General features: G+C 40.9%; 2 protein-coding genes across 2 annotated transcripts in view; both read left to right on the plus strand.

The window, feature by feature from the left end:
- The window catches only part of LOC141007196 (F-BAR and double SH3 domains protein 2-like), a 31,637-nt gene extending 29,476 nt beyond the window's left edge, over positions 1 to 2,161 (plus strand). The window contains exons 19-20 of the mRNA XM_073479547.1: positions 1 to 56; positions 425 to 2,161. The exon at positions 1 to 56 is cut by the window's left edge and continues 9 nt beyond it. Coding sequence (XP_073335648.1) covers positions 1 to 56; positions 425 to 508 — 140 coding nt within the window. The 3' untranslated portion in view covers positions 509 to 2,161. The remainder of the gene's footprint in view (positions 57 to 424) is intronic.
- Positions 2,162 to 4,109: 1,948 nt separating this feature from the next.
- Positions 4,110 to 24,910, plus strand: rsf1b.1 (remodeling and spacing factor 1b, tandem duplicate 1). Its single transcript, XM_073479238.1, has 16 exons — positions 4,110 to 4,263; positions 7,853 to 7,944; positions 9,366 to 9,458; positions 10,677 to 10,882; positions 11,012 to 11,130; positions 11,921 to 14,916; positions 15,169 to 15,453; positions 15,706 to 15,810; positions 15,923 to 16,002; positions 16,117 to 16,171; positions 16,254 to 16,363; positions 17,670 to 17,737; positions 18,030 to 18,249; positions 18,429 to 18,652; positions 19,197 to 19,376; positions 21,556 to 24,910. Exons 1-16 carry the CDS (start codon positions 4,110 to 4,112, stop codon positions 22,104 to 22,106), a joined length of 5,538 nt encoding a protein of 1,845 aa, XP_073335339.1. The 3' UTR covers positions 22,107 to 24,910.

Here is a 24,910-nt window from a genome sequence, read left to right on the forward strand (position 1 = left end):
AAAGCTCCCCTCAGCCTCCCAAATACCCAGAGAGCGTGTCCAGCACCATCAGACCGGTCAGTAAACACACACACACACATTTTGTCAAAGCTAAGTTAGCATTAGCTCCTGAATCTCCAACAGAACAGAAATCCACTTTTTAATCCAAAAAGTTAAACGGTAATCTCTGAGCAGAATCTGATGTGACTGCAACTGTTGATTCTTCAGAAGGTCTGGATCTTCACCGACTATCTTCTCCAGAAGTGGAGGTTCTGAGCAGCCCCGCTGGCCCTCCATACACATGTTCTGATTCAGAGACATATTGTGTGTTGAATAAGAGCTGACTGTTTCTGTGTGTTTCTGCTGCTTCATTCTCAAACAAAAACCGGGCATTGATATCTGTTTTTATTGATTGATTCATTGATTGATTGATGGATGTTTCCAGGTCCGTGCTGCTCCTCCACCCCCAAAGCAGCATCCTCGTGGGCAGGTGAAGAGGAGGGAGGAGGTGGAGATCACGCTGGTGTGAACCTCTCAACGAGCTTCTGGAGGAAACTGAAAATAGACTGAACCCTGTGAAGATGAGTGGAGGACGGAGGAGCTCCTTCACTTTGTGTTTTCACTCTGAGGGTCTGTGTGGACGACTTTCTCTCAACTGTTTAACTTCCTCTGATGTTCAGTTGTTACATCCACTGCGTACTTGGTGTTTAACTTCTGTTTGACCCATAATTAGGATTTGAATATAAATCATGTGACCGTCACATGGTGATATACAGTAAAACACACAGTAAACCTGTTTGTGTAAGAAATGAATACAACAGGTAACACAATGTTATTCACTCGTACAAAATTCACACACACACACACACACACCAGTCCAAAGGAGAACATGTTAAATACGTGTTTCTAACGTGAACAGTCAGCGTCACTGTGTCACTTCCTGCAGCTCCTCGTCTCATTTTCACAAACTGATGTTGAGACTTTTCACAGTTTGATTTCTTCTATGCAACGACGTTAAACGTGTCATCAACATGTTGTCAACACCTTTATTATATGTTGTCAACATGTTTATTAAATATGTTGTCAACATGTTAGTTAACATGTTTTTTTCATCACAAACCAAACATCTGGTTGTCTCCACACTCAATCAAACTCCAGCAGGGACGAGGCTGGTCCTCTCCTCTCTTCTCTCCTCCTCTCCTCTCAGCTCCTCCTCTCCTCTCCTCCTCTCCTCTCCTCCTCTCTCCTCTCCTCTCATCTCCTCCTCTCCTCCTCCTCTCATCTCCTCCTTACCTCCTCTTCTTCTCTCCTCTCAGTAACTCCACAGTTACATTAAAAAGGGAAAAGTGGCAATTGTAGTTGATTGTTGTCGGTGGGAAGAACCTGATCACATTAATGGATCCTCGACGTTTGTATTGATCTTATGTTAGTTTTCTCTGCAGCAGAAGTTCCTGAAGGGAAACTGAACACATGTAATCTGTTGTGACGACGCTGAAAGTGACAGTTTACACTGAGATCATGTGCAGTTGTAACATGCTTTTATTTTTAAGGAGGAAACCATCCTGAGCTGCTAGCTGTCCAGTTTAAACAACAGAAACCAGAACTATCCTGTCATAGTGAAGCACTTTTTCATGTCTTCTTCTTCCTCTTCAGTATTTTTGTGGATTCTATGTGTTTGTTGGATATTTCTTGTTTGCTGTTTTGTTTACCAGATTCGTTGGTAAGAGTTTTTTTCTTGTGTTATTTAGCCTTAAATAGCCATCGTACTGTCGACCTTTTGATCATATATTGTTTTTGAAATGATGATAGTTTACAGAGAGCTTGGAGATGGATATCTGTACAGATAATAGCACAGATATAATATTACTTTTTTCTTTTTATGTAGAATTAGGTTAAAAAATGTATTAAACCTTAGTTGAATTAGATCAGAGGAAAAGAGATATCCGTCAGCCATGTTGCTGTGTTCTCGTTGATCTCCCTGAGATCTGAATGACATCAAACTTATTTTTAAAGTTTGCATTTACCCTGTTTGTATCGATAAAGAGAAGTTGTTGTTAACTTGTTAAAGAAGTCTGAATCTAAAATTCAAACTGCCCACACTCGTATTCACACACCAGTGGATGTTTAACTGTATTTATTGTGTACAAATTAATGTGAAATAAAGATAGCTGAAGTAAAAAAAGACTCAGTTTTTCTGTTTGAACTTTTCATGCTGTGTGTGTGTGTGTGTGTGTGTGTGTGTGTGTGTGTGTGTGTGTGTGTGTGTGTGTGTGTGTGTGTGTGTGTGTGTGTGTGTGTGTGTGTGTGTGTGTGTGTGTGTGTGTGTGTGTGTACCAGAGCGCCCTGTCATGTCCATATTAGTATCGCACACACACGTCATCCATCACTCCTCGTTGATAAATGTGCAGTTTCTTAGTTTGCAGCAGTTTGCAGCCGGTCGTCATCTGTCGCTCTGAAACAAACAAACATTAAATCATGACGACACGTGTGAGTCGACTGTGGATCATTTTAAAGAAAATGGTTGCAATAAAACTTCTCACTAAAATTAAATCATCAAAGTCCCAACAGTCCCTTCTGAGCTTATCACAGATACTCGCTGCCTGAATACACCTGATTGTTCAGATCCGTTTATTATTCTGACAAACTAACCAAAATGTTGGAAACGCCCTGACTCATCATTTTAAAGAAAGTGAGGAAAAAATCCTGGATCTCTTTTTGTGGATCAGCGCCAAAAGTTATCAAGGTCTATTCTGGATCACATTCACACACAGTTTCAGAGCCGTTGACCCAACTGACCATGTGGGTTGCTAGTGCTAGGTGAGCCCAGGTGTGAATGGTTGTTAAGCTGTCTTGGGAGAGAACTCAGTGCTACATAACCTCCCAGCTGACATCAGACAGTCTGGCTCTATTGACACCTTTAAATCTAAACTCAAAACGTATTTCTTTGACTTAACCTTTAATTAGTCCTTGACTTCGACTGCTAGCTTCTTCAGTGGGTCGGTCTCAGTCTCAATGAGTCTCTTACCATTAGTATAAGAATCCACATTGTCCTGCCGACCAGAAACAATCTGTTGATGCTGACTAACATCACAGTTCTGTAACTTCTGTTTCTGTTTTCTGTTCCAACAAGCTGCAAGCTGTGTCGCTCTCTCACTCTCTACAGCTTCCTCCTCCTCCTCCTGCTCCTCTCTTCTACCTGCTCCCCCTGCTCCTCTCTTCTACCTTCTCCTCCTGCTCCCCCTGCTCCTCTCTTCTACCTTCTCCTCCTGCTCCCCCTGCTCCTCTCTTCTACCTTCTCCTCCTGCTCCCCCTGCTCCTCTCTTCTACCTTCTCCTCCTGCTCCTCTCTTCTACCTTCTCCTCCTGCTCCCCCTGCTCCTCTCTTCTACCTTCTCCTCCTGCTCCTCTCTTCTACCTTCTCCTCCTGCTCCTCTCTTCTACCTGCTCCCCCTGCTCCTCTCTTCTACCTTCTCCTCCTGCTCCCCCTGCTCCTCTCTTCTACCTTCTCCTCCTGCTCCTCTCTTCTACCTGCTCCCCCTGCTCCTCCTGCTCCTCCTCCTCCTGCAATTTTCTTTTTTGCAATTTTCTGTCGATGCAACTTGTAAAGTGTGATTTTGTTGTTCTGTTCTGTCCATGTGATGTGACATGTATTGCACATCTGTCCGTCCTGGGTCAGGATCCTCTTCTGTGGATCTTGCTGAGATTTCTAACATTTCTTTTTTCCTGTTAAAACGTGTTTTTTTCTCAACATGTGAAGTTTTTCCTCACTTGAATCAAGGGTCTGAGGACAGAGTGTCGTTCACTGTACAGACTGTAGAGCCCACTGAGGCGATGTGATTATGAATTTGGGCTGTATAAGTTTATTCTCTCAGTCTGGTGACAGACTGCAGATGTAAATTAGATCTAAGCTAACTCTGGTACAGTGCATCAAATAACAGCATTTATGTTTAATATTGTACATGGTCCCTCTACAGATGGACCAAAATAAAATCAAGAAAATCAATAAATTCGCAGTTCTGATAATAATAATTATTTTTAAAAAAATTAAACTGACGTCCTTCAGCGTTTTATTTTGTTAAGACCGGAAGTGTCACATTCTATTCCGGACGGCTTGACACTGGTGTGGAAAAGATGGCTGCTCCGGCGGCAACGGCGAGTTCTGTCCCCGGTTTGTGTCCAAATTACGCCGTGATTTGCTCGTTCTTGGAGCGCTACGGAGCGTTGTTGGACTTACCGGAGCTCACCTTTCCTCAGCTGGAGAGATACCTACAGGACAAATCCTCAGGTGAGTCAGAAAAACAGCCAGCTGCTAGCGGGAGGAGGACAGACTTCACCATTAATGAGAATGGTACCGTGCTAACAGGCTAGCAGCTAGTTAGCTGGTCGTGTGTTATTGTGTGGTTTTCTAACCTTCGTTTTTACTTAAATAGAAGTTAACTGCGCCTCAGAGCTGCTGTTCGAAGTGGAAAATATGTCCACGCTTTATTTAATGATTATTAAGATGTGAGTCCGCCGAATGAGTCGAGGTTTTCTCTCACTTTTGAGCTTTTGAATAGGGCTTAATTTTTTCAAGCAGCCTTTATCTGCTGTTGTAACGATACTCGTAACACAACACAGGCAGAAATGTGTGCTGATAATGTTGTGTTATTAGTGTTTGCGAGGCGATAAAGAGGGTGATCATTAATGCAACACGTCATGGATTCAGATAATCTATTGGTGAATGTGTTATTGTGTGTGTCGGGCACGCGTTTGTGCACTTTATTTACAGTTAAAATATTTTGGAGTGGTTCACACGGATTCCGTCAAAGTAGTACTAATAGCGACGGCTTCCGGTTTAAGCTTTCAAAATAAAGCTTTTCTGGAGCTCACATAATGCTCCTGTTAATTAAAAGAAACACTGATGACGTCGCTGTGCATTGATTAACTATTAAATTAGTATATGTATTATTTCTACACATTCAATGGAACGTATCCTCTCAGTGATCCTCCTCCATCTACGTTTGTATTAAAGAAACGTCATGGTACTTCCGTTTGTGTTGCTCATTATGTCTGACTTGACTATTTTTTTAATTGAGCAGAGCTGCTCTGCGCAGGCGCACCTCTGTCTGAAATCTTCCTGACTGAGTGTTTTTTCCCTCCATTAAAATAAACTCACCTTACTGTGTTTTAAACACCAGCATGTTAACATCCCAGATTTAAAAAATAAGTCTACTGATCAACATGTTCAGTGGACATCTTTGAAAAACACATATGATAAATATATACACAAATAAATTCTACACGTCGATGTATGTGTGTATATATTTATATAAAAGTTTGGACACACCTTCTCATTCAATGGTTTTTCTTTATTTATATTATTTTCTACATTGTAGATGGCCTTGCATTTCTATAGCGCTTTTCCAGTCTACTGACAGCTCAAAGCGCTTTACAACACTTTCACCAAATTCACCCATTTACGCACACATTCACACACTGATGGCGGAGGCTGCACTGATGCTCATCAGGAGCAATTTGGGGTTCAGTATCTTGCTCAAGGACACTTCGACATGCAGCTGGGGGGGAGCCGGGATTCGAACCAGCGACCTTCTGATTATTAGACGACCCGCTCTACTTCCTGAGCTACAGCTGCCCCATCAGATCATTACTGAAGACATCCAAACTATGAAGGAACATATGGAATTATGCAGTAAAAAAAAAGTGTTAACCAGAATATGATTTATATTTTAGATTCTTCAAAATGGCCACCTTCTGCTTTGATGACAGCTTTGCTCACTCCTGACATTCTCTCAGTCAGATTCATGAGGTCGTCGCCTGGATGGTTTCCAACAGTCTTGAAGGAGTTCCCAGAGGTGCTGAGCACTTGTTGGCTGCTTTACCTTCACTCTACAGTCCAACTCATCCCAAACCATCTCAGCTGGGTTTAGGTTGGGTGATTGTGGAGGCCAGGTCATCTGACGCAGCACTCCATCACTCTCCTTCTTGGTCAGATAGCCATTACAAAGCCTGGAGGTGTGTTTGGGGTCATTGTCCTGTTGAAAAACAGATGATGGTCCCACTAAAGCGGGATTTATGGTTCTGCGTCGATTGTGCGCCTAGGCGTCGGCGAACATGATCGCCGTGATTTTTCATTTATAGTAGTGCGGCGGTGTCTATGCATCGCGTGGTAATTCACCGCCACAACGCTAGGGGGCGCTGAGTAACGAAACCGCATGCATTCGTACCTGGAGTGTTTACTTTCCGGTTACGCCAGAAGCGGGAGTGAACACGCCTGGTCTCTGGTAAACAGTACATTGAACAATGGCGACTGAGCGAGAGAGGATACTTTTGGAGCTGGAGCTGATCGATATTGAAGAACAAATGCTTCTAGGGCAAATGTTAAATACCAAACGAAGGAGAAGACGTGTGAGGAGGTGGTCTGTACGTCCTTTGAACGCTGCGACCCGGAAATGATGTAACGCGGACCAATCACAGCCCTCGAGGTCCGCGTCGCATGTCCCTGCTGTCTGCGCCGTTTCGACGCGTAGTTAGGATTTTTGGGAGGCGCGCGTCAAGTGACGCAGATGTTCGGCATAGGGGTCTGCGTCGACGGCGTAGCTACGGCGTAGGTACGCCGTCGACCTGACGCAGAACCATAAATCCCGCTTAAGCACAAACCAGATGTGATGGCATGTGGTTGCAGAATGCGGTGGTAGCCATGCTGGTTCAGTGTGCCTTGAATTTTGAATAATCATCATAAGTCCCCCCACACCATCACACCTCCTCCTCCATGCTTCACGGTGGGAACCACACATGCAGAAACCATCCGCTCACCTTTTCTGCGTCCAAAGTACAGATTTCCACTGTTCTGATGTCCATTCCTGGTGTTTCTTGGTCCAAACACCTCTTCTTCTTCATGTTCTTCCTCAGTAGTGGCTTCTGTGCAGCAATACGACCATGAAGGCCTGATTCACACAGTCTCCTCTGAACAGTTGATGTTGAGATGTGTCTGCTACTTGAACTCTGTGAAGCATTTCTGTGGGCTCTAATCTGAGTCTGGTAACTCTAATGAACTTATCCTCTGCAGCAGAGGTAACTCTTGGTCTTCCTGTCCTGGGGCGGTCCTCATGAGAGCCAGTTTCATCATGTGTTTGATGGTTTTTGCGACTGCACTTGAGGATACATTCAAAGTTCTTGATATTTTCCGGATTGACTGACCTTCATGTCTTAAAGTAATGATGGACTGTTGTTTCTCTGCAATAACTTATTTATCTATTTATCTATTTATTCACATACATACCTGGACACTCTCACTTTCGTGCAATAATTTCTGTACAATAACAAATATACAGTCCTACATTCACATTTATTTTATTTTATTTTATTTATCCTATTTTATTTTAATCTATTTTTATTGTATTCTATTGTATTTTGTTCTATTCCTATCTTTATTCTCTATTTTTGCTAAGAGTCTATTTTCTCGTGAACTGTATGCTGCTGGAAATTCAATTTCCCTGAGGGAGTCATCCCAACGGGATCAATAAAGTGAAGTCTAAGTCTAAGTCTAAGTCTAAGTCTCTGTACTTAGCTGAGTGGTTCTTGCCATATTATGGATCGGAACAGTAGTCGAATAGGGTTATTCACTGTAATGAACTGTGTACCAACCCTAGCTCTGCACAACACAACTGATGGTCTCAAACACATTAAGAAAGCAAGAAATTCCACTCATATATATATATATATATATATATATATATATATATACATACATACATACATACATACATACACACACACACACACACACACACACACACACACACACACACACACACACACACACACAAGTCTGTGAGTAATGGAGTGACTGGATCTTCTTTCTTTTCTTTTTTCAGTTCCAAAGCTGCTCGTTGATCTTCACGTCAAGTTGTTGAGGAAGATCGGCAAGTCTGTGTCAGCAGACAGATGGGAGAAGTATCTCATAAAGGTACAAGTGTATTTTTTATACTTACTGACACATAATGCATGTGTAATAAAGTGTAATAGAACAATATTGTTTTTTAGATTTGTAAAATTTGGTACAACATTTGGTTGACAGCAGGACCAGTCATAAACAGAACTGACATATTATCACCATGTGAAGCTGGTACGTGAACGTGTTACCAAAAATGTACCTTCCAGCTGACACACAACACTGGCATTAATTCAGAGCGGGGGGCTCAAACTGCCGGACCCCAGCTCACTAATGTGCATACGGATATCTTGTTAAATATGAAGAAAATATGAGCAGAAGTGTTGCCAGGTGTCTGGCAAGAAATAAAGTACAAATGTATTTCTTTTGTTAGTTCAGTAGTACTTTCCCTACTTCAAGAATAGGGAAAAAAGATTTTTCATTAACTGTTAAAAGCTAATCATATAAAATTGTATACAAACTCCTTTTTGAATTTTTTTATTACAATGTTAATCATGGAAATAAAAACTACTATTTTCATTAGTATTGCGGCTTCTTGTAGTACTTGAACGCTGTAGTGACCCTTCTACAAAATGACAGTACCAGCAGTGGCCCCAAACTAATTTGAGTTTGAGACCCCTGATTTAGAGTCATGTTTGTTTCACCCTGATGAATTTAAGTCTGTTATTCACTCCTGAGAAAAATATTTGGTGTTTTGAAACGATCCACCAGTCAGTCTGCTGTTAGTGATGTCAGCTCATTTAAAGCAGGCTTTTATTTTGTTGAAAACAGTTTGCTGTTGCTGCCAGAGACGTGTTGAATTCCCATAAAACCAAAACGGTTAGCTAAACGAGGCAGTTAGCAGTTAGCTAACTTTGATTCTTAATGTTTCATCACTATCACACATAATTAGACTGTCCATTAAAACACTACTTCTAACTACTGACACACTTATATAAGTATCACAGTAGTTGTGTAAGTATCACAGTAGTTATAAATATCACAGTAGTAATATAAGTATAACAGTAGTTATAAATATCACAGTAGTTGTATAAGTATCACAGTAGTTATGTGAGTATTAAATAAGTTGTGAGTAATACTGTAGTTACTGTAATACTCACAACTAATTTAATACTCGCATAACTACTTAAACAATTTCCCCTAGGGGATAATAAAGTAATTCTGATTCTGATTAATACTTATATAACTACTGTAATACTGTTATACTTTAGTTTTTATTAAACTGTTCTCCTGTTCAACAAAGTGTCGCCATCATCTCACCTGGTTGTTGTGTGATTGTAACCAGAAATTATTGTTGTTGTCTGTCAGACAGTAAATGTGTTGTGTGTATGAAGGAAACAGACGGTAAATGTGTTGTGTGTATTGTTTACAGTATAAAGTACAGATTAGACGTGTCATGTAATATTTTGCTGATGAGATGTCTGGTTGTCTGTCAGGTCTGTCAGGAGTTCAACACGACGTGGGCATGGGAACTGGAACAGAAAGGATACAAGGAGATGCAGACGGACTGCAAGGCAGCCATACTTAAAGTAAATACACACTTTATTTATGTAGTTATCAGTGGTATTTAGGTTGCTCCACATATTAACATTATTACGTTTTTTTTATTCAAGAAAAGATTTTAGAGAAAGGCACTGTGGTGTAACCTCAGACAGTAAAACAACTTTTTAACCGTATATTTAGACTTGTTACAGCAGGAAAACATAAAGATTAGATTTATAACAATGATGGCTGAATTCAATATAAAGCTGTCTGATATCAAACAGTATTTACTGTGTAGTCTCTATATTCATTGTCCACCATTTTATCTATGAGTATGACATTTATCCACTATTTACAGTGCCCCAAAAACTCCCACAGTGGAAGGAAGAAGTGTCTGTGTCATGTGCACAGAGCAATAAATGAACAGCATCAACATATACAGTGATATTTGTATAAATATATGTATAAATATATAGTTAGTGCTGTTGCCCCCCAGGAAGAAGGACCTGGGTTTGAGACCGGGCAGGGCCTTTCTGTTTGCATGTTCTCCCCTGTGTGGGTTTTCTCCGGATTACTCCGGTTTCCTCCCACAATCCAAAGACATGCAGAAGTTAGGTTAATCGGTTACTCTAAATAGTCAGAAACAGTAGGGCTCTGGCAGTGCTCCTCAGGTTCCTCCTCGCTCAAAGGAGCAGATCCCGGTTCTGCTGCTTGGTTGTTGCCCCTTCTACGGCTCTGTCCAGCTCTCCTCGTGTAACGGGTGGTCTCCTGGTATCTCCTCCATGCTCTTGAGACTGTGCTTGGAGACACAGCAAACCTTCTGACAACTGCACATATGGATGTGCCATCCTACAGGAGCTGGACTATCTGTGCAACCTGATTGGGCTGCAGGTACCGCCTCATGCTACCAGTAGTGACGAGGACACTAGCAGAACACAAAACTAGAGAAGAATTAGTTGGGAAGGATCAGGAGAGAGCAACCGTCTGTGGCCACCACATGAAGAACCATTCCCCTTTTGGAGGTTGTCTTGTTTTTGCCTCTCCATTGCACCTGTTGTCACTTTCATTTGCACCAAAGCAGCTGAAACGAATTCACAATCACTTGTGCTTCCTAAACAGACAGATTGATATCCCTGAACTTTAACTGACTTGGTGTTATACTAGGACCATTAAGTGTTCTCTTCATTTTTTTATGAACAATACATCATGTTTACATGTTTTGGTATAATTTTCAAGGTTCTGTTGGTGTTTTCTTCTTTCTGCAGTATTTGTGTGAGTGTCAGTTTGATGAAAACGTGAAGTTTAAAACTGCCATCAATGAGGAGGACCCAGATAAGATGCGGCTGCAGCCGATTGGCCGGGACAAAGACGGTCAGATGTACTGGTTTCAACTGGACCAAGACGACAACGTGCGTGTTTACGTGGAGGAACAGGATGACCTGGACGGGTCGTCGTGGAAGTGCATCGTCAAGTAAGCAGACAGAAGCGATTTAAATGGAGTAAACATGCTGCAGGCGCTGTGACATGAAAATGAAATGTTAATGAGTTTTATGTACTCTGAAACTGAGATGTTAAATGAATCTCCTGTTCTGTTCTGTAGAGACAGAAATGAACTGGCTGAAGTCGTCGCTCTGCTGAAGACACAAATTGATCCGGAGCTGTTAAAAAAAGACCAAGAAGCCAAACGTGATGGCCAGGAGGAGAAACAGAAAGCAGAAGGTCAAAGTTTGATTCTTAAATGACTAATTATGTTAGTTCACATATTTATTTGGGTTGTTTGATAAAAACAATACATAACACATACTAATCCATATTGTTATCTTCTATCATTCTGAACTGATTGATAGATTACAAATATTGATTTTTATACACTTAATAACATTATGTTTGTGAAAAGGTGGAACAGTGCAGCGTGCACATCATGCTGCAGCAACACACACACACACACACACACACACACACACACACAGCCATCTCCATGAAGAAAACAGCTCGTCCACCTGACAGACCTGCAGACTGCACCAACGTGGATAACAGTTGTTACTGAAATGTGAAACAGTCGCAGACAAGAGTTTGTTTGAGAAAAATTAGATGCAAGTGTATTCAACTGACCAACATCAGTGGTTGAATGTTTTTGTGGAAAAGGTTGAAAAAGAGAGTTCAGCATCTCTCCTGCAGCGTCAGCTTTCTGCAAACCTGTCGATCAAAACGCTGAACGTTGTTGTCTTCCACCAGAAGTTTTGTTAAGTGCTGAAGTGGACGTTAATTGGCTTTTTAAAAAAGATCATCTACAAGATAACTTGAGTTTGTCCCGTCAAGTTCTGCCTTTATTGTGTTCTGTGAGCGTAACGTTATCACAAACAACAAACAAACAAGAATTGTAGAAAATAAGAATGATGATTTTGATGTGAATTGTTTTGTTTTCAGTTATGTGACACCATAACTTTAAACCAAATTCAAAGATTCTCTCCTCTCATCTTAATTTTCCATTTTCAAAATTACGTTACAGGTGAAGTCAAGAAGACGGATGACACATCAGATGAAGACAGCAAAGACTCCAACAAGGCTGTTTGTCCAGTCTCACCAAAGACGGAGAATAATGACACAGATAATTTGATACCAGAAGCTTCTGAGGCCAAATCGTCACTGAACGGCATCACTGAAGGTAAACCTGAAGCAGAACTGTCCTCAGAAAAGTCTGATGTGGATCTCGGCATCATTACAAAAGTCCAGAACATTAAAGAAGAGCCGATGGAGGTGTCCAACTCTAAAATGAGCACAGAAACAAGAGAACCGGCCACTGAGACAAGAAGTACGTCAGCGAAGGCAGAAAAACGAGAGGAGGCCAAGAAGAACACTGCTGAAGAGATTCAGCAGGCTCTGAAGAACGACCAACAGGCCAAAATCCCTTTGAAAAAGAGAGGGATGAAGTTCAGTGAAGACTTTGACAAAAACAGCAGCATTATAGTTCAGAACCCGTCTGTTTCTCAGGTGAAAGACTCTCTGAGAAGTGAGTCGACTCCTGAACAGACAAAGACTATAAATGATCATGTTAATGGTGAAGTTCAGCCGTCATCAGACAAAGAGTTCAACAGTCATCTGATCGAGTCACTAAAAGACAAAGAGCAGACGACTGAACAAGCTGCAGCTCAAACTGAAGAAACCACAGAAAAAGAGTTGCCATCCACAGAAAAGGATGCCGTGAAAGATAAAGCGGATGCCGTGAAAGATAAAACGGATGCCGTGAAAGATAAAAACGATGCCGTGAAAGATAAAAACGATACCGTGAAAGACAAAGCGGATGCCGTGAAAGATAAAAACGATGCCGTGAAAGATAAAGCGGATGCCGTGAAAGACAAAGCGGATGCCGTGAAAGATAAAAACGATGCCGTGAAAGATAAAGCGGATGCCGTGAAAGATAAAGCGGATGCCGTGAAAGATAAAGCGGATGCCGTGAAAGATAAAGCGGATGCCGTGAAAGATAAATACGATGCCGTGAAAGATGAAGCGGATGCCGTGAAAGATAAAAACGATACCGTGAAAGATAAAGCGGATGCCGTGAAAGATAAAGCGGATGCCGTGAAAGATAAAAACGATGCCGTGAAAGATAAAGCGGATGCCGTGAAAGATCAAACGGATGCCGTGAAAGATAAAAACGATGACGTGAAAGATCAAACGGATGCCGTGAAAGATAAGAACGATGCCGTGAAAGATAAAAATGATGACGTCAAAGATAAAATGGATGAAGCTCGCAGTGTAGAGAAGGTCACAGGGGCAATCACATCGCAACAAACAGACGAGAAAAATGAAGATACAAAGGTAGAAAAGGAAAACACTGAATCAAAAGAGAAGAAAGAAGAACCGCCACCTACACCTAAGGATGTTTATAATGCACCTGAGAAGTCGTCCAGTCATGAAGAGCATGAAAAAGCAAAAGAATCCAAACGAGCAGATAAAAAAGAGTCTTGTACAGGAGAGAAGACCAAGACATTAATGGAAAGTAAGAAAACATTAACAAGTGGAGAGTCTGAGAAAGTTAAATCCAAAGATTCAGAGGAAAAATCAGCCTGTGCCGACGTAGACACATCAGAGTCGAGTCAGTCTGAAGAAAACAAGACGTCACAGATGAATATAACAGAAATAAAGCAAAGGGAGGTGAGCGGTGCTAAAGAAACAGAGACATGTGAGACTAATGTAGAGAAACCAGATAAGTCTGCAAAGAAATCTGTTGACTCTGAAAACACAGTGTCACCATCGGTCACTGGAAAAACAGAAATACTCAAAGACAGTGATAGTACAGACACACAAGAAGTAACACAGAGCGCGAATGTCATTAAAAAGGCAGATAAACCACCAATCGGTGAGAAATCAGAAGACAAACGCAACACTAACCAGAGTTTAGATTCTTCTGTTGCTCTGAAATCAGACTCATGTAAACCTGTTGCGATGCTGGATAATATCAAAGATTCAGAGAAGACTCCAGAGAAAGCCTCCAAGACTAACGCCGAGAAGACGGGAAAGCCTGAAGATGTAAAGAAATCTGTCAGAACAACACATGATGTTGGCAAGATCAGCCAGTGTACTTCCGAGCCTATGGAGGTAGAAGCAGTGGCCGTTAGACACGATCTGACAAAGCCACAAGAGGATGACAAAACAGAGATGAACTCAGAGGCACAGACGATGACGGATGACTCGTCTGAAGGGAAAGATAAACCCTCCGGTCCTGCTGAGAAGACAAACGTCTCTAAAGAATCTGATAAAAATCCAGAAAGGCCGGACACAGAACAGGAGAAAGTGTCTGATGATAAAACAGACAAGGCAGATCCTCCATCATCAGGAAGTAAAAGGGAGAATAAAAAGGACACAGACGATGAAAAACTTCAAAATGACAGTGAGCAACATCACAAAGAAAGTAAAGACGATAAAACCTCAAAAACTGATAAAACAAAGAAGAAAGATGCTCACAAAGAGACTGAAACCTCAACCAAAATGGAGGAATCTGCCCACCAAAATGTGAGCAAAGAACCAGGCAGCAAATCTTCAACCGGCACGGAGAAAGAATCAGAGACCAAAAAGCCCACTGTCGAGGAAAGTAAAGGCAAAAGTGAAGAAGAGGAGTCTGCAACAAAAAAAGAGGTGGCGAATGGTGGCAAAGCTCCGTCAGATGCTCTGGAGGAAGGCGTTCGTCAAAAAATGAAACGTCCAGCTCAGCGAAGAAAAGCTGAACTCCAGAGAGAGGAAAGACAAGGAGACTCTGAGTCTGATACAAACACCGGCAGATCTCTCCGGAGATCACCGAGAATCTCTAAACCAACACCGAAGGCTGTCGAGATCCACGACAGGAAGCTGGAGAAATCACAGGCCACTCCACCGGCTGACAAACGTGACACCGACAAAGAGGACAAGGAAAAAGAGGAGGATGAGGAAGACGAGGAGAAGGAGAAAGCAGTTCAGAAGAAACCAAGAGAAAAAAAGGCCGATCAGGATGGTCAACCCAAACCTAAGGTGAGATTCATCACTAAGTTTGTATCTTCCACAAAGCTCTTTTATTAAAGTATATGGATGATGTTTCCAAAATATGCAGCCTGGTGTTAGCGTGTTTGAACTGAAACCAGTCGGACTTTGGAAAATAAAAACAACTAAACAAATCAAAGTTACAGGACCAGTTGAATGAAACTGAAAAATAAAGTAATTCACTTTTCAGTTCAAAGGATTGAATGATCCGTCCTTCAACTCAGCAACATGTTTTTGTTTCAGGGGAGAAAGAGACGAAGGGTTCGATGGTCCAACACACGAACGCGGCGTAAAAAGAAAGGCTCAGACGATGAAGACGACGACAACAGCGATGAAGAGTCAAGCGAAGAGGAGGAGAGTGAGGAAGAGGATGACAGCGATGAAGACTACAAGGTGGAGCGAAGCAGGAAGAGGCGTAATCGTAACAGAGAACGACGAAGCTCGGACTCCTCGACGTCCTCAGATGACGACCTACCTCCAAACGACGACCCCTGTAAACACTGTGGTCTTCCAAATCACCCTGAGCTGGTGAGAACATCCCATAATAATAACAACATATAGTTTATATATGATCCTGGAAACACTGGTCTATCACACTGAGCTGGTGAGAACATCCCATAATAATAATACAAATATCTCTCAAGGTGCATTTAGTTTGGAGATATTTAGATATTTGATATAAAACAGGTGAAGATGATCAGGTAAAGTTTGATGTTGAATGTTTGATAACAATGATGTGAACGATGAATTGATTATTGATTATTGACGTGTCGTTTGCAGATATTGTTGTGTGATTCATGTGACAGCGGGTATCACACGGCCTGTCTGAGGCCTCCTCTCATGATCATCCCTGATGGAGAATGGTTCTGTCCGCCGTGTCAACACGTACGTACTGTCAGAGAAAAACGATTTTGAGATTTAAAAAATGAAAACAAATATTAAAGATAAGATGAATTAAATATGATCAGTATGATGTTTGTCTTGATTGTCTCTGTAGAAGCAGCTCTGTGACAAACTAGAAGAGCAGCTCCAGAATCTGGACGCTGCTTTGAAGAAGAAGGAGCGAGCTGAGAGGAGGTGAGACGTGTTGTTCATTCACAGTAAACAACATTTAAATTATTATTTCCATGTTTGTGTCGTTTTTTGGTGGTGAGGATGTTTGACTGTGTTCATGTGTTTTATCCCCTCCAGGAAAGAGCGACTTATCTATGTTGGAATCAGTGTTGAAAACATCATCACGCCCTCAGTGAGTAAATAAATATGAATGTTATAAATATTTTAAATCTTTACCTGTTGGTGTTTGTAACATAAACTCTGACTGTTCGCAGGTGGAGGAAGAGGCAGAAAAACCAGTCATCATCAAAGAGAAGAAAGAAGTGAAGAAGAGTAAGAGCTGGGGTCGAAGGTCAACGAGGGCCAAGAAATCCATCAGCTACAGGTCTCAGACACACTTTTAATATCTCATAATATCATTATTTTGTATTAATAATCAGTTTGCCGGTTTAGATCTAATTTGATTCATCAGGAGAAAATTCACACGTTTGAGAGACGAAAGAAGAAAAGAGATAAATAACTGTTTAAATCAAATGAATAAAGATATGTTACAAATTATATAATTAATATAATTAATGGATAATAATTATATGCATTAAATTACCTTCAGTTCTATAAATGAATTGATTGAATGCGTGTGAAACAAGTCCAGTTGTGTGTAGGCTGATATCAAGCTTAGCTTTCAACTGATCCTTTTCTTTAACTGGTGGAAATGGGTTTCCATATTTGTCACCGTGAACATGCCTGAACTCCGGCAGCATCCAGCTGCTGCTTCTGTTGCTGCGCTGTAAGTCTTAGTTACTTGTTTTGAATGTGTAGGTGGGTGAAACGCAGAGTGAATGACAGGACCAAACATATATTATATTATATTATATTATATTATATTATTATATGTCACATAATGTAACGAGTTGTGCATTCAGGGCTGTTCAGATTTGTCAACCGTTATTCAACACGTGCCATAAAACTGAGTAGTTTTAGCGATTCATCACTTTAACATGTTAACATTCAACCGGATTAAAAACTGTGAATGTTTCATTTCTTCGCTTGGAATAAAAAGTGGTGGAGCGTGGCACCGGCAGCATACATACAGGCTGATCCCCTGTGACCCGAACCCTGTCCAAATATATATATATATATATATATATATATATATATATATATATATATATATATATATATATATATATATATATATATATATATAATACATGAGCAGTATACAGTAATAATACTGTGTAATACTGTGATAGTAAAGAATATCATAATACAACAGTTTATATTAAGATACAATAGTATCAATAAAGTAGAACTACAGTGTTATAATACACTGACACAGAATAATGAAGTGTTGGATAGTGTGTGTGTGTGTGTGTGTGTGTGTAATGTACACTTACACAGCGATGACTCAATGTTATTTTACACTTGAAACAGAACAGTGACACCTGAAGCATCCTGCAGGGGGCGCCGTGTTCAGATTACTGTTGGGCCTCATCAGTTAATACATGAGTGATAATCAATCACCACATCAGTCAGTTCACCTGTTCAGGTGACTGAGCTGCTGATGTTCAGGTTTTATGACGGGCTCCAGCAGAGAGAAGAGTGATGAACTGATCAATTCAACTGACAAGTACAATGTAAATATCACTGTTATACATAAAATGTAATTATTGTCAATGTTAATTTTACAGGTTTGACGAGTTTGATGAGGCGATCGAGGAGGCGATAGAAGAAGACGTCAAAGAAGCTGAAGGTGGAGGTGAGATCAATACTAAAATCTCTTTCCAGAGTCCAGATACACATAAACATAAAGAAATAGATCAACAGTACAAACAACAGGAACATGAGCTAATGTCTGGATGTAGCCAGGCTAGATGTTTCCTTTTATTTCCAGTCTTGATGCTAAGCTAAGCTAATTGGCTGCTGACTCAGACATGAAAGATGTGTCGATATCTCCGTTAACTGTGGACGACAACAACAGCACAAAAGTGTTGTCCTTGAATGTGAGAAGTGTGTTGATATTGAAGCTGATGACTCGTGGTGTTTTTCAGGAGCTGGTCGAGGTAAAGACATGGCCAACATCACAGGCCACAGAGGAAAGGACATGTCCACCATCCTCCAATCAGAGGAGAACAAAGAAAACGGCCGGCCGCCTCGAGTCGCCGTCGCTGCCGGTCAGCGCAGGAAGAAACGGCGGCGACTGAACGACTTGGACAGTGACAGCACGGTGGACGAAGAGGAGAGCGAGGAAGAGTTTTGCCTCAGTGAAAGGTGGGAAGACAAAGTTTGATCAGCTGAACTCTGTCACAGACGTCTGTACACACTGTAGGTGACAGTTTGTTTCTGTATGATGTGAGTCTGCAGCTCAGAGGAAGACTTGGTTGTATACTGTCTTCTGTCAGAGATGTATACAAACAGTATATATATTATATTTCTTTATGTCTTCTCAGCTCAGAGGAAGAGTTTGTGGTAACCGATAACGACTCGGAGGCCGAAACTGAGGCCGACTCCAACAACAGCGACTTTGGCAGCAACAGCAGCGGGAAACATCGAACGACTTCACGGAGCAGGAAGTTACCAAAACGACGACAAAGCTCCAGGAAGAAACGGAGACCGAAGGGCTACTCTGACGACGAAGAGGAGGAGACGGATGAGGAGGACGAAGATGAAATAGGTAAATAGATTATAGGAGTTAGAATCACGCAGTTTCTCTTTACTCTAGTTTAGTTAGACACCACTGAAGAGTTTTAATTATTAATAATTATCACGATTTGTATTGTTTTCAGAATTAGACAAATTAGAATGCCGATATATTGGCTCATAAATAAATATATAAATATTCCTATGTATAGATGGTATGTTTTTATTCTCACTCAGTTTTATAATAAAATGTCGTAAATCAACATTAAATGTTATTTAACAGACACAGCAGATGATTACAAACCAGGACTTCACTTCATCAGAATTTAATTAATGCTAAATCATCAGTTGATCAATTAATTTATCAGTCACCAGAAACTGATCATCAATGTGAAAAAAAACTAATAATTTCAGTAATTTTGATGAAATTATTCAGCCTCCATCTTTTTAAATGTGATCATTTACTGACGAACTTCATTTGGGCAATTTCAAATGAATGTTTTTAATTTATTTATTATTATTTATAAACAATTTGTGATATTTTATATTTGAGTAATAATAATAATGTATGTGTGCAGTGACTGAAGGCTCCAGTGAGTTCAGCGACAGCGACCTGGACATGAGTCGGCGGCGGTCTCGGCGAAGTCAGAAGAAGCGGGTGAACTACTGCGAGACGTCCGAGTCCGAAGGCTCTCAGGCTGAAACCAACCGAGTCAAAATGAAGCCGAGACATCAGCAGGACAGCTCCGACAGCGAGGGTCAGTCACAAACTGGATCAATGTTCAGTTTTAAGATCACAGTGTGATTGATGTGATCAGTGTCTGCTGCTGATGTCAGAGGAGCTGATCTGCAGTTTAATCACTGTAGTTTGGCTTTAAAACAAATAAACTTGTGAAGTATTTCTTTAGAAGAATGAAACTCTGTTAATCAGCTGTTTAATCTCCTTAAAAACAAAACAAAACAAACTAATCGGTATGTACAGTATGGCAATGTATTGATCATACAGTGGTGCTTGAAAGTTTGTGAACCCTTTAGAATTTTCTATATTTCTGCATAAATATGACCTAAAACATCATCAGATTTTCACACAAGTCCTTAAAGTAGATAAAGAGAACCCAATTAAACAAATGAGACAAAAATATTATACTTGGCCATTTATGTATTGAGGAAAATGATCCAATATTACATATCTGTGAGTGGCAAAAGTAAGTGAACCTCTAGGATTGGCAGTTAATTTGAAGGTGAAATTAGAGTCAGGTGTTTTCAATCAATGGGATGACAATCAGACAATCAGTGGGCACCCTGTTCTAAAGAACAGGGGTCTATCAAAGTCTGATCTTCACAACACATGTTTGTGAAGGTGTATCATGGCACGAACAAAGGAGATTTCTGAGCACCTCAGAAAAAGAGTTGTTGATGCTCATCGGGCCTGAAAAGGTTACAAAACCATCTCTAAAGAGTTTGACTCCACCAATCCACAGTCACACAGATTGTGTACAAATTAGGGCCGCCCCCGACCAAGGATTTTCTTGGTCGTCATTTAGACCGATTTTTTTTATATATATATATATATATATATATATATATATATATATATATATATATATATATATATATATATATATATATATATATATATATATATGACTTAATTTTGACAAGACAAGGCTCCAAATGTTTTTTTTTTTTTTTTCCTGTGACCAATCGACCAATGAAATTTTGGTCGGCTAATGATTTTTTGGTCGACCAGTGCTTGGTCGACTATTTGGGGGCAGCCCTAGTACAAATGGAGCAAATTCAAGATCACTGTTAACCTCCCCAGGAGTGGTCGACCAACAAAGATCACTCCAAGAGCAAGACGTATAATCATCGGCGAGGTCATAAAGGATCCTAGGGTAACTTCTAAGCAACTAAAGGTCTCTCTCACATTGACTAATATTAATGTTCATGAGTCCACCGTCAGTAGAACAGTGAACAACTATTGGTGTAGATGGCAGGGTAGCAAGGAGAAAGCCACTGCTCTCCAAAAAGAACATTGCTGCCCGTCTGCAGTTTGCTAAAGAGCATGTGGACAAGCCAGAAGGCCATTGGAAAAATGTTTTGAACTTTTTGGTTTAAATGAGAAGCGTTATGTTTGGAGAAAGGAAAACACTGCATTCCAGCATAAGAACCTTATCCCTTCTGTGAAACATGGCGGTGGTAGTATCATGGTTTGGGCCTGTTTTGCTGCATCTGGGCCAGGACGGCTTGCCATCATTGATGGAACAATGAATTCTGAATTATACCAGCAAATCCTAAAGGAAAATGTCAGGACATCAGTCCGTGCACTGAATCTCAAGAGAATGTGGGTCATGCAGCAAGACAACGACCCTAAGCACACGAGTTGTTCAACCAAAAAATGGTTAAAGAAGAACAAAGTTAATGTTTTGGTATGGCCAAGTCAAAGTCCTGACCTTTATCCAATCGAAATGAAAGGACCTGAAGCGAGCAGTTCATGTGAGGAAACCCACCAACATCCCAGAGTTGAAGCTTGTCTGTACGGAGGAATGGGTTAACTTCCTCCAAGCCGATGTGCAGGACTAATCAGGACTAACCGGAAACGTTTAGTTGCAGTTATTGCTACACAAGGTCACACCAGATACTGAAAGCAAAGGGTCACATACTTTTGCCACTCACAGATATGTAATATTGGATCATTTTCCTCAATACATAAATGACCAAGTATAATGTTTTTGTCTCATGGGTTCTCTTTATCTACTTTTAGTACTTTGTGAAAATCTGATGTTGTTTTAGGTCATATTTATGCAGAAATATAGAAAATTCTAAAGGGTTCACAAACTTTCAAGCACCACTGTAGGTGTACAGAAAACATGTCATCATGATAAACATGAAGTATCTGTGACGCAGCTGACAGTTCCTCCTGTGTTCTCTCTGCAGCGAGTTTCTCCAGAGAGTCTGAGGAGGAGTCGAGAGATCGGAGGCTGAAGAGGAGAGCCGACTCCTCGGAGGAAGACTCCCGGCAGCGGCGCAGGCGGCTCGCCCTAAAACGCAGGAGAGCCTCTGAAGAGGATGACTCGGACGATGACTCGGACGAATCATCATCGGAGGATCGTCCTGTCCGTAAACGCGTGAACCGCATTGACTCGGACGATGACGACGAGGAGCCGGAGGAGAAACCGAAGGAGAAGAAAGCAGCTGAAAAAACTGACGAGGAGTCAAAGGGAACAAACGCAGGCGAGGTGCCATCCACCAACGGACAGAGCCCGATTAAGAGCCTCGAGGGCCTCGCCAGCCGGCCCACCACCACCGCTCCAGGTGTCATCACAAACCTGGAGACACCGCCCAAAAACGCGAGTGCCACAGCAGCCGCTGGCGTGGGACCAAACGGGCTGGTTGGTCCAGAGATGGCGGCGCAGGACGATGACGAAGACGACCTGTTAGGCGTCACAGACCTCGTGGACTACGTCTGCAATAACGAAGACTTGTAAAAAACAAAACAAAATGGTGGACTGTTCTTTTTTTTTGTGGTATTGTATTTTTATATTGCTTAACTTTATTATTCCCTCACCCGCCAACACTTCCTGTCGTCCTTTTTACTTGCGTCATCTGGAGTCTCGACTACAGATAGAACTGGATCCAGTGTGTACCCAGTCTGATGCTGTCCCTGTGGGACGGGACAGCGAATAAGGGCACCAAACTCTCCTCAGTTTACCTGCAAACAATCACATCATCCAGCTCCACTGCCAAACACATCCTTCATCTACAAACCTGTCACATCCTCTGCTTTTGTTTCCCTCCATCCAACATTTGTTCAGCTCCTCTTCTCGTCTGTTGTCACTGAAAGGGTTAACATCGATGACTGGGAGGTTTTTAGGAGAAAACAAATCATTCCATCATTATTCAAAGAGTTTTACATTTTGGGAAAAATGCCTCCAGGCACAGTTAGATGAGAGGATTGGTGTCACTCATATGTCTGTACAGTTAATATAATGCTACAGCCAGTTAGCTTAGCTTAGCTTATCCTAACAGACCGTCTTAATAAGCTACAGGACTGTTTGTCCTGGTCAGACAGAGACCAGAGCATCTTCCTACTGTGGCTGTGACATGCTAAGCTATCAGCAGCAGCAGCAGCTTATGGATGATGAACTCTGATGGACGATGTTATCACGTCTCCATCTCTAAGAACGATTTTAACCTTCAACTTTGTAAATGAATCCGAACATGAATGAAAACATGTTTCAAAGTGATTTTAATTTTACTTTTAACAGAACTTCAGGTACGATGATGATCATCTAGGTCATCAGACTGTTTGTTGTCATATTGTACACCACAATGGTAACATGAATATTTGACACATGTTCTGAGGTAACAGGTGAAAGTTCACCTGCCGACAGCTTCCTGACTCACAGACACGTTCAGTCTCATCTGTTAAATCCTGTGTGGATTTACAAAGGTTATTAACTATTTAATAGATGAGATACGAAGTGTTAATTAGTGTTAATGAGTGAAAAGTGCCAATTAGTGTGTTTTGTTACCTTTGGGCAGAACCAGTCTTTATGCAAAGCTAGGCTAACCATCTGCTAGCTAAAGCCTTATATGAAACACAGAGATCTGCGTCAACACACGAGTGGTATCAATCTTTACATTTAACTCTCCGTGACAAAGTAAATGAGTGGTTCCTGTTTGTATTCTGGCTTTTTCTTTCAAGACATAATTGGAGGTTGTTTAAGATGACATTATTTATTCTTGTCAATTAACCTTTAGGACTAAAAACCAGTCGACCAACCGTCATCTGTCTGCCTTCCCCCAGAACTGTTCTGTTGATAGAGTAGCTTTTGTATATTGTATACATACATACGTATATAATGATTTTAACATCAGTGTCTGGTGAACTGAAATAAACTCTCGTCCCTCCTCATCTTCACATCTAGTCTAGTTATGACATCATGTTTCCTTTTGTGATTTTGTTTTTTAATAATGTATTTTTTGTATATCTAAACTTTTATTTGTTGTTGTAAAGTGTCTTATTTGCTTTGTACATTATTTTCCTTCATAGACCTGCATTAACTAAAGTAACACTAAGCTCCAAACAGCCATCTTTTCTTTTTTCATTCTTCCCCTGAATCTACAAAAAACGTTTTTCTATCCTCATTCTCTATTTTCATCATCTTGAGTTGACATTCAGGTCAAGTTGTAGTAAACTGGCAACTTTTAAGACCTCAAACGGGAGCAAGATGGTGAAAAATGAAGAATTTAGTGGAGAAGTTAGTGTTGAAGCGACAGTCAGGATGCAGTTTATGAATGGTGGAAACTAAAAAACAAACCAATGACTTCAGTGACCTCTGCTGGAACCAGTCTGTGTGTATATCTGTAGTTTTTGCTGTAATATATTTAGAGGCATTTTTTAATCATGAAAAAATATATTGGGCAATTCTTTGGGATTGCATGAGTTTTTAATAGTTTTCTTTTGTAGGAAGTAATATTGGCACAACAGTTTTTTAGGAAAACCATAAAACTTTGGCACGTTTCAGTCACAGCAGTGCTGAAGGACTCGTGAAATCTGTCGTCATGTGCAGTGAAACTGCAGAGGGAAGCATGCGCTGACCTACTAAAGGCACGTTACAGAAGCAGTGAAAGGATTATCACAGGAAAAAAACTAGGACATCTGAATCTGATGGAAGAGAAGAAACGAGGCCTGTTTGTAAAATATTTTGTACATTAGTCTCAGCATGGTCTTCAGAGGATAAACCACTCTATTTATCATACTGTTTTGATACCGGCTACGGCCTGAACAAGACTTCCAAGACAAAACATTTATATGTGCTGCCTGCAGTGCACACAGCTTAAACTTCTATACACAATATTTAGCTTTAGATTAGATGGACAGATTATAGAAAACCCAATTCTACAGATGTACTAGAAGTGTTGAGTCAGAGTAAAGGAACGTCTATGTGCTGTTTGTAACCCTGTTTAATTCTCCACCGAGAGACGGAGAATGTATTCATGTGGATGTCACGGTTATGAAATAACCTGTGTAGGAGAGAGGAGAGAAGAGAGGGAGAAAGGCTGCGATGGATGCAGGCAGGAAGTCGGTGCCAATGACTGAAGTGTTCACAGTTTGATTTTTACCTCATGATGAATCTGGGAGGAAAGACGCCTGTCCACTGTGTATAGATGCTCGTAGACTGATGTTGGTGTTTTGTCTGCTCCTTACCTTTTTGTTAACTTTACTGTTATTTCTTATAAATCTGATCTTGTACATTTGTCATAATAAAATGGGTTTGAAGCCTCA

The sequence above is a fragment of the Pagrus major genome, chromosome 13, assembly GCF_040436345.1.
Source record: "Pagrus major chromosome 13, Pma_NU_1.0".
Classification (NCBI taxonomy): domain Eukaryota; kingdom Metazoa; phylum Chordata; class Actinopteri; order Spariformes; family Sparidae; genus Pagrus; species Pagrus major.

Excerpts from the sequence above, each read along its gene's own strand:
- rsf1b.1 (XM_073479238.1), top strand. The coding sequence starts at position 4,110 with ATGGCTGCTCCGGCGGCAACGGCGAGTTCTGTCCCCGGTTTGTGTCCA. Across the intron at positions 16,003-16,116 it reads AAGGAGCGAGCTGAGAGGAG|GAAAGAGCGACTTATCTATG; the intron begins GTGAGACGTGTT and ends TATCCCCTCCAG. Across the intron at positions 19,377-21,555 it reads GGACAGCTCCGACAGCGAGG|CGAGTTTCTCCAGAGAGTCT; the intron begins GTCAGTCACAAA and ends TTCTCTCTGCAG.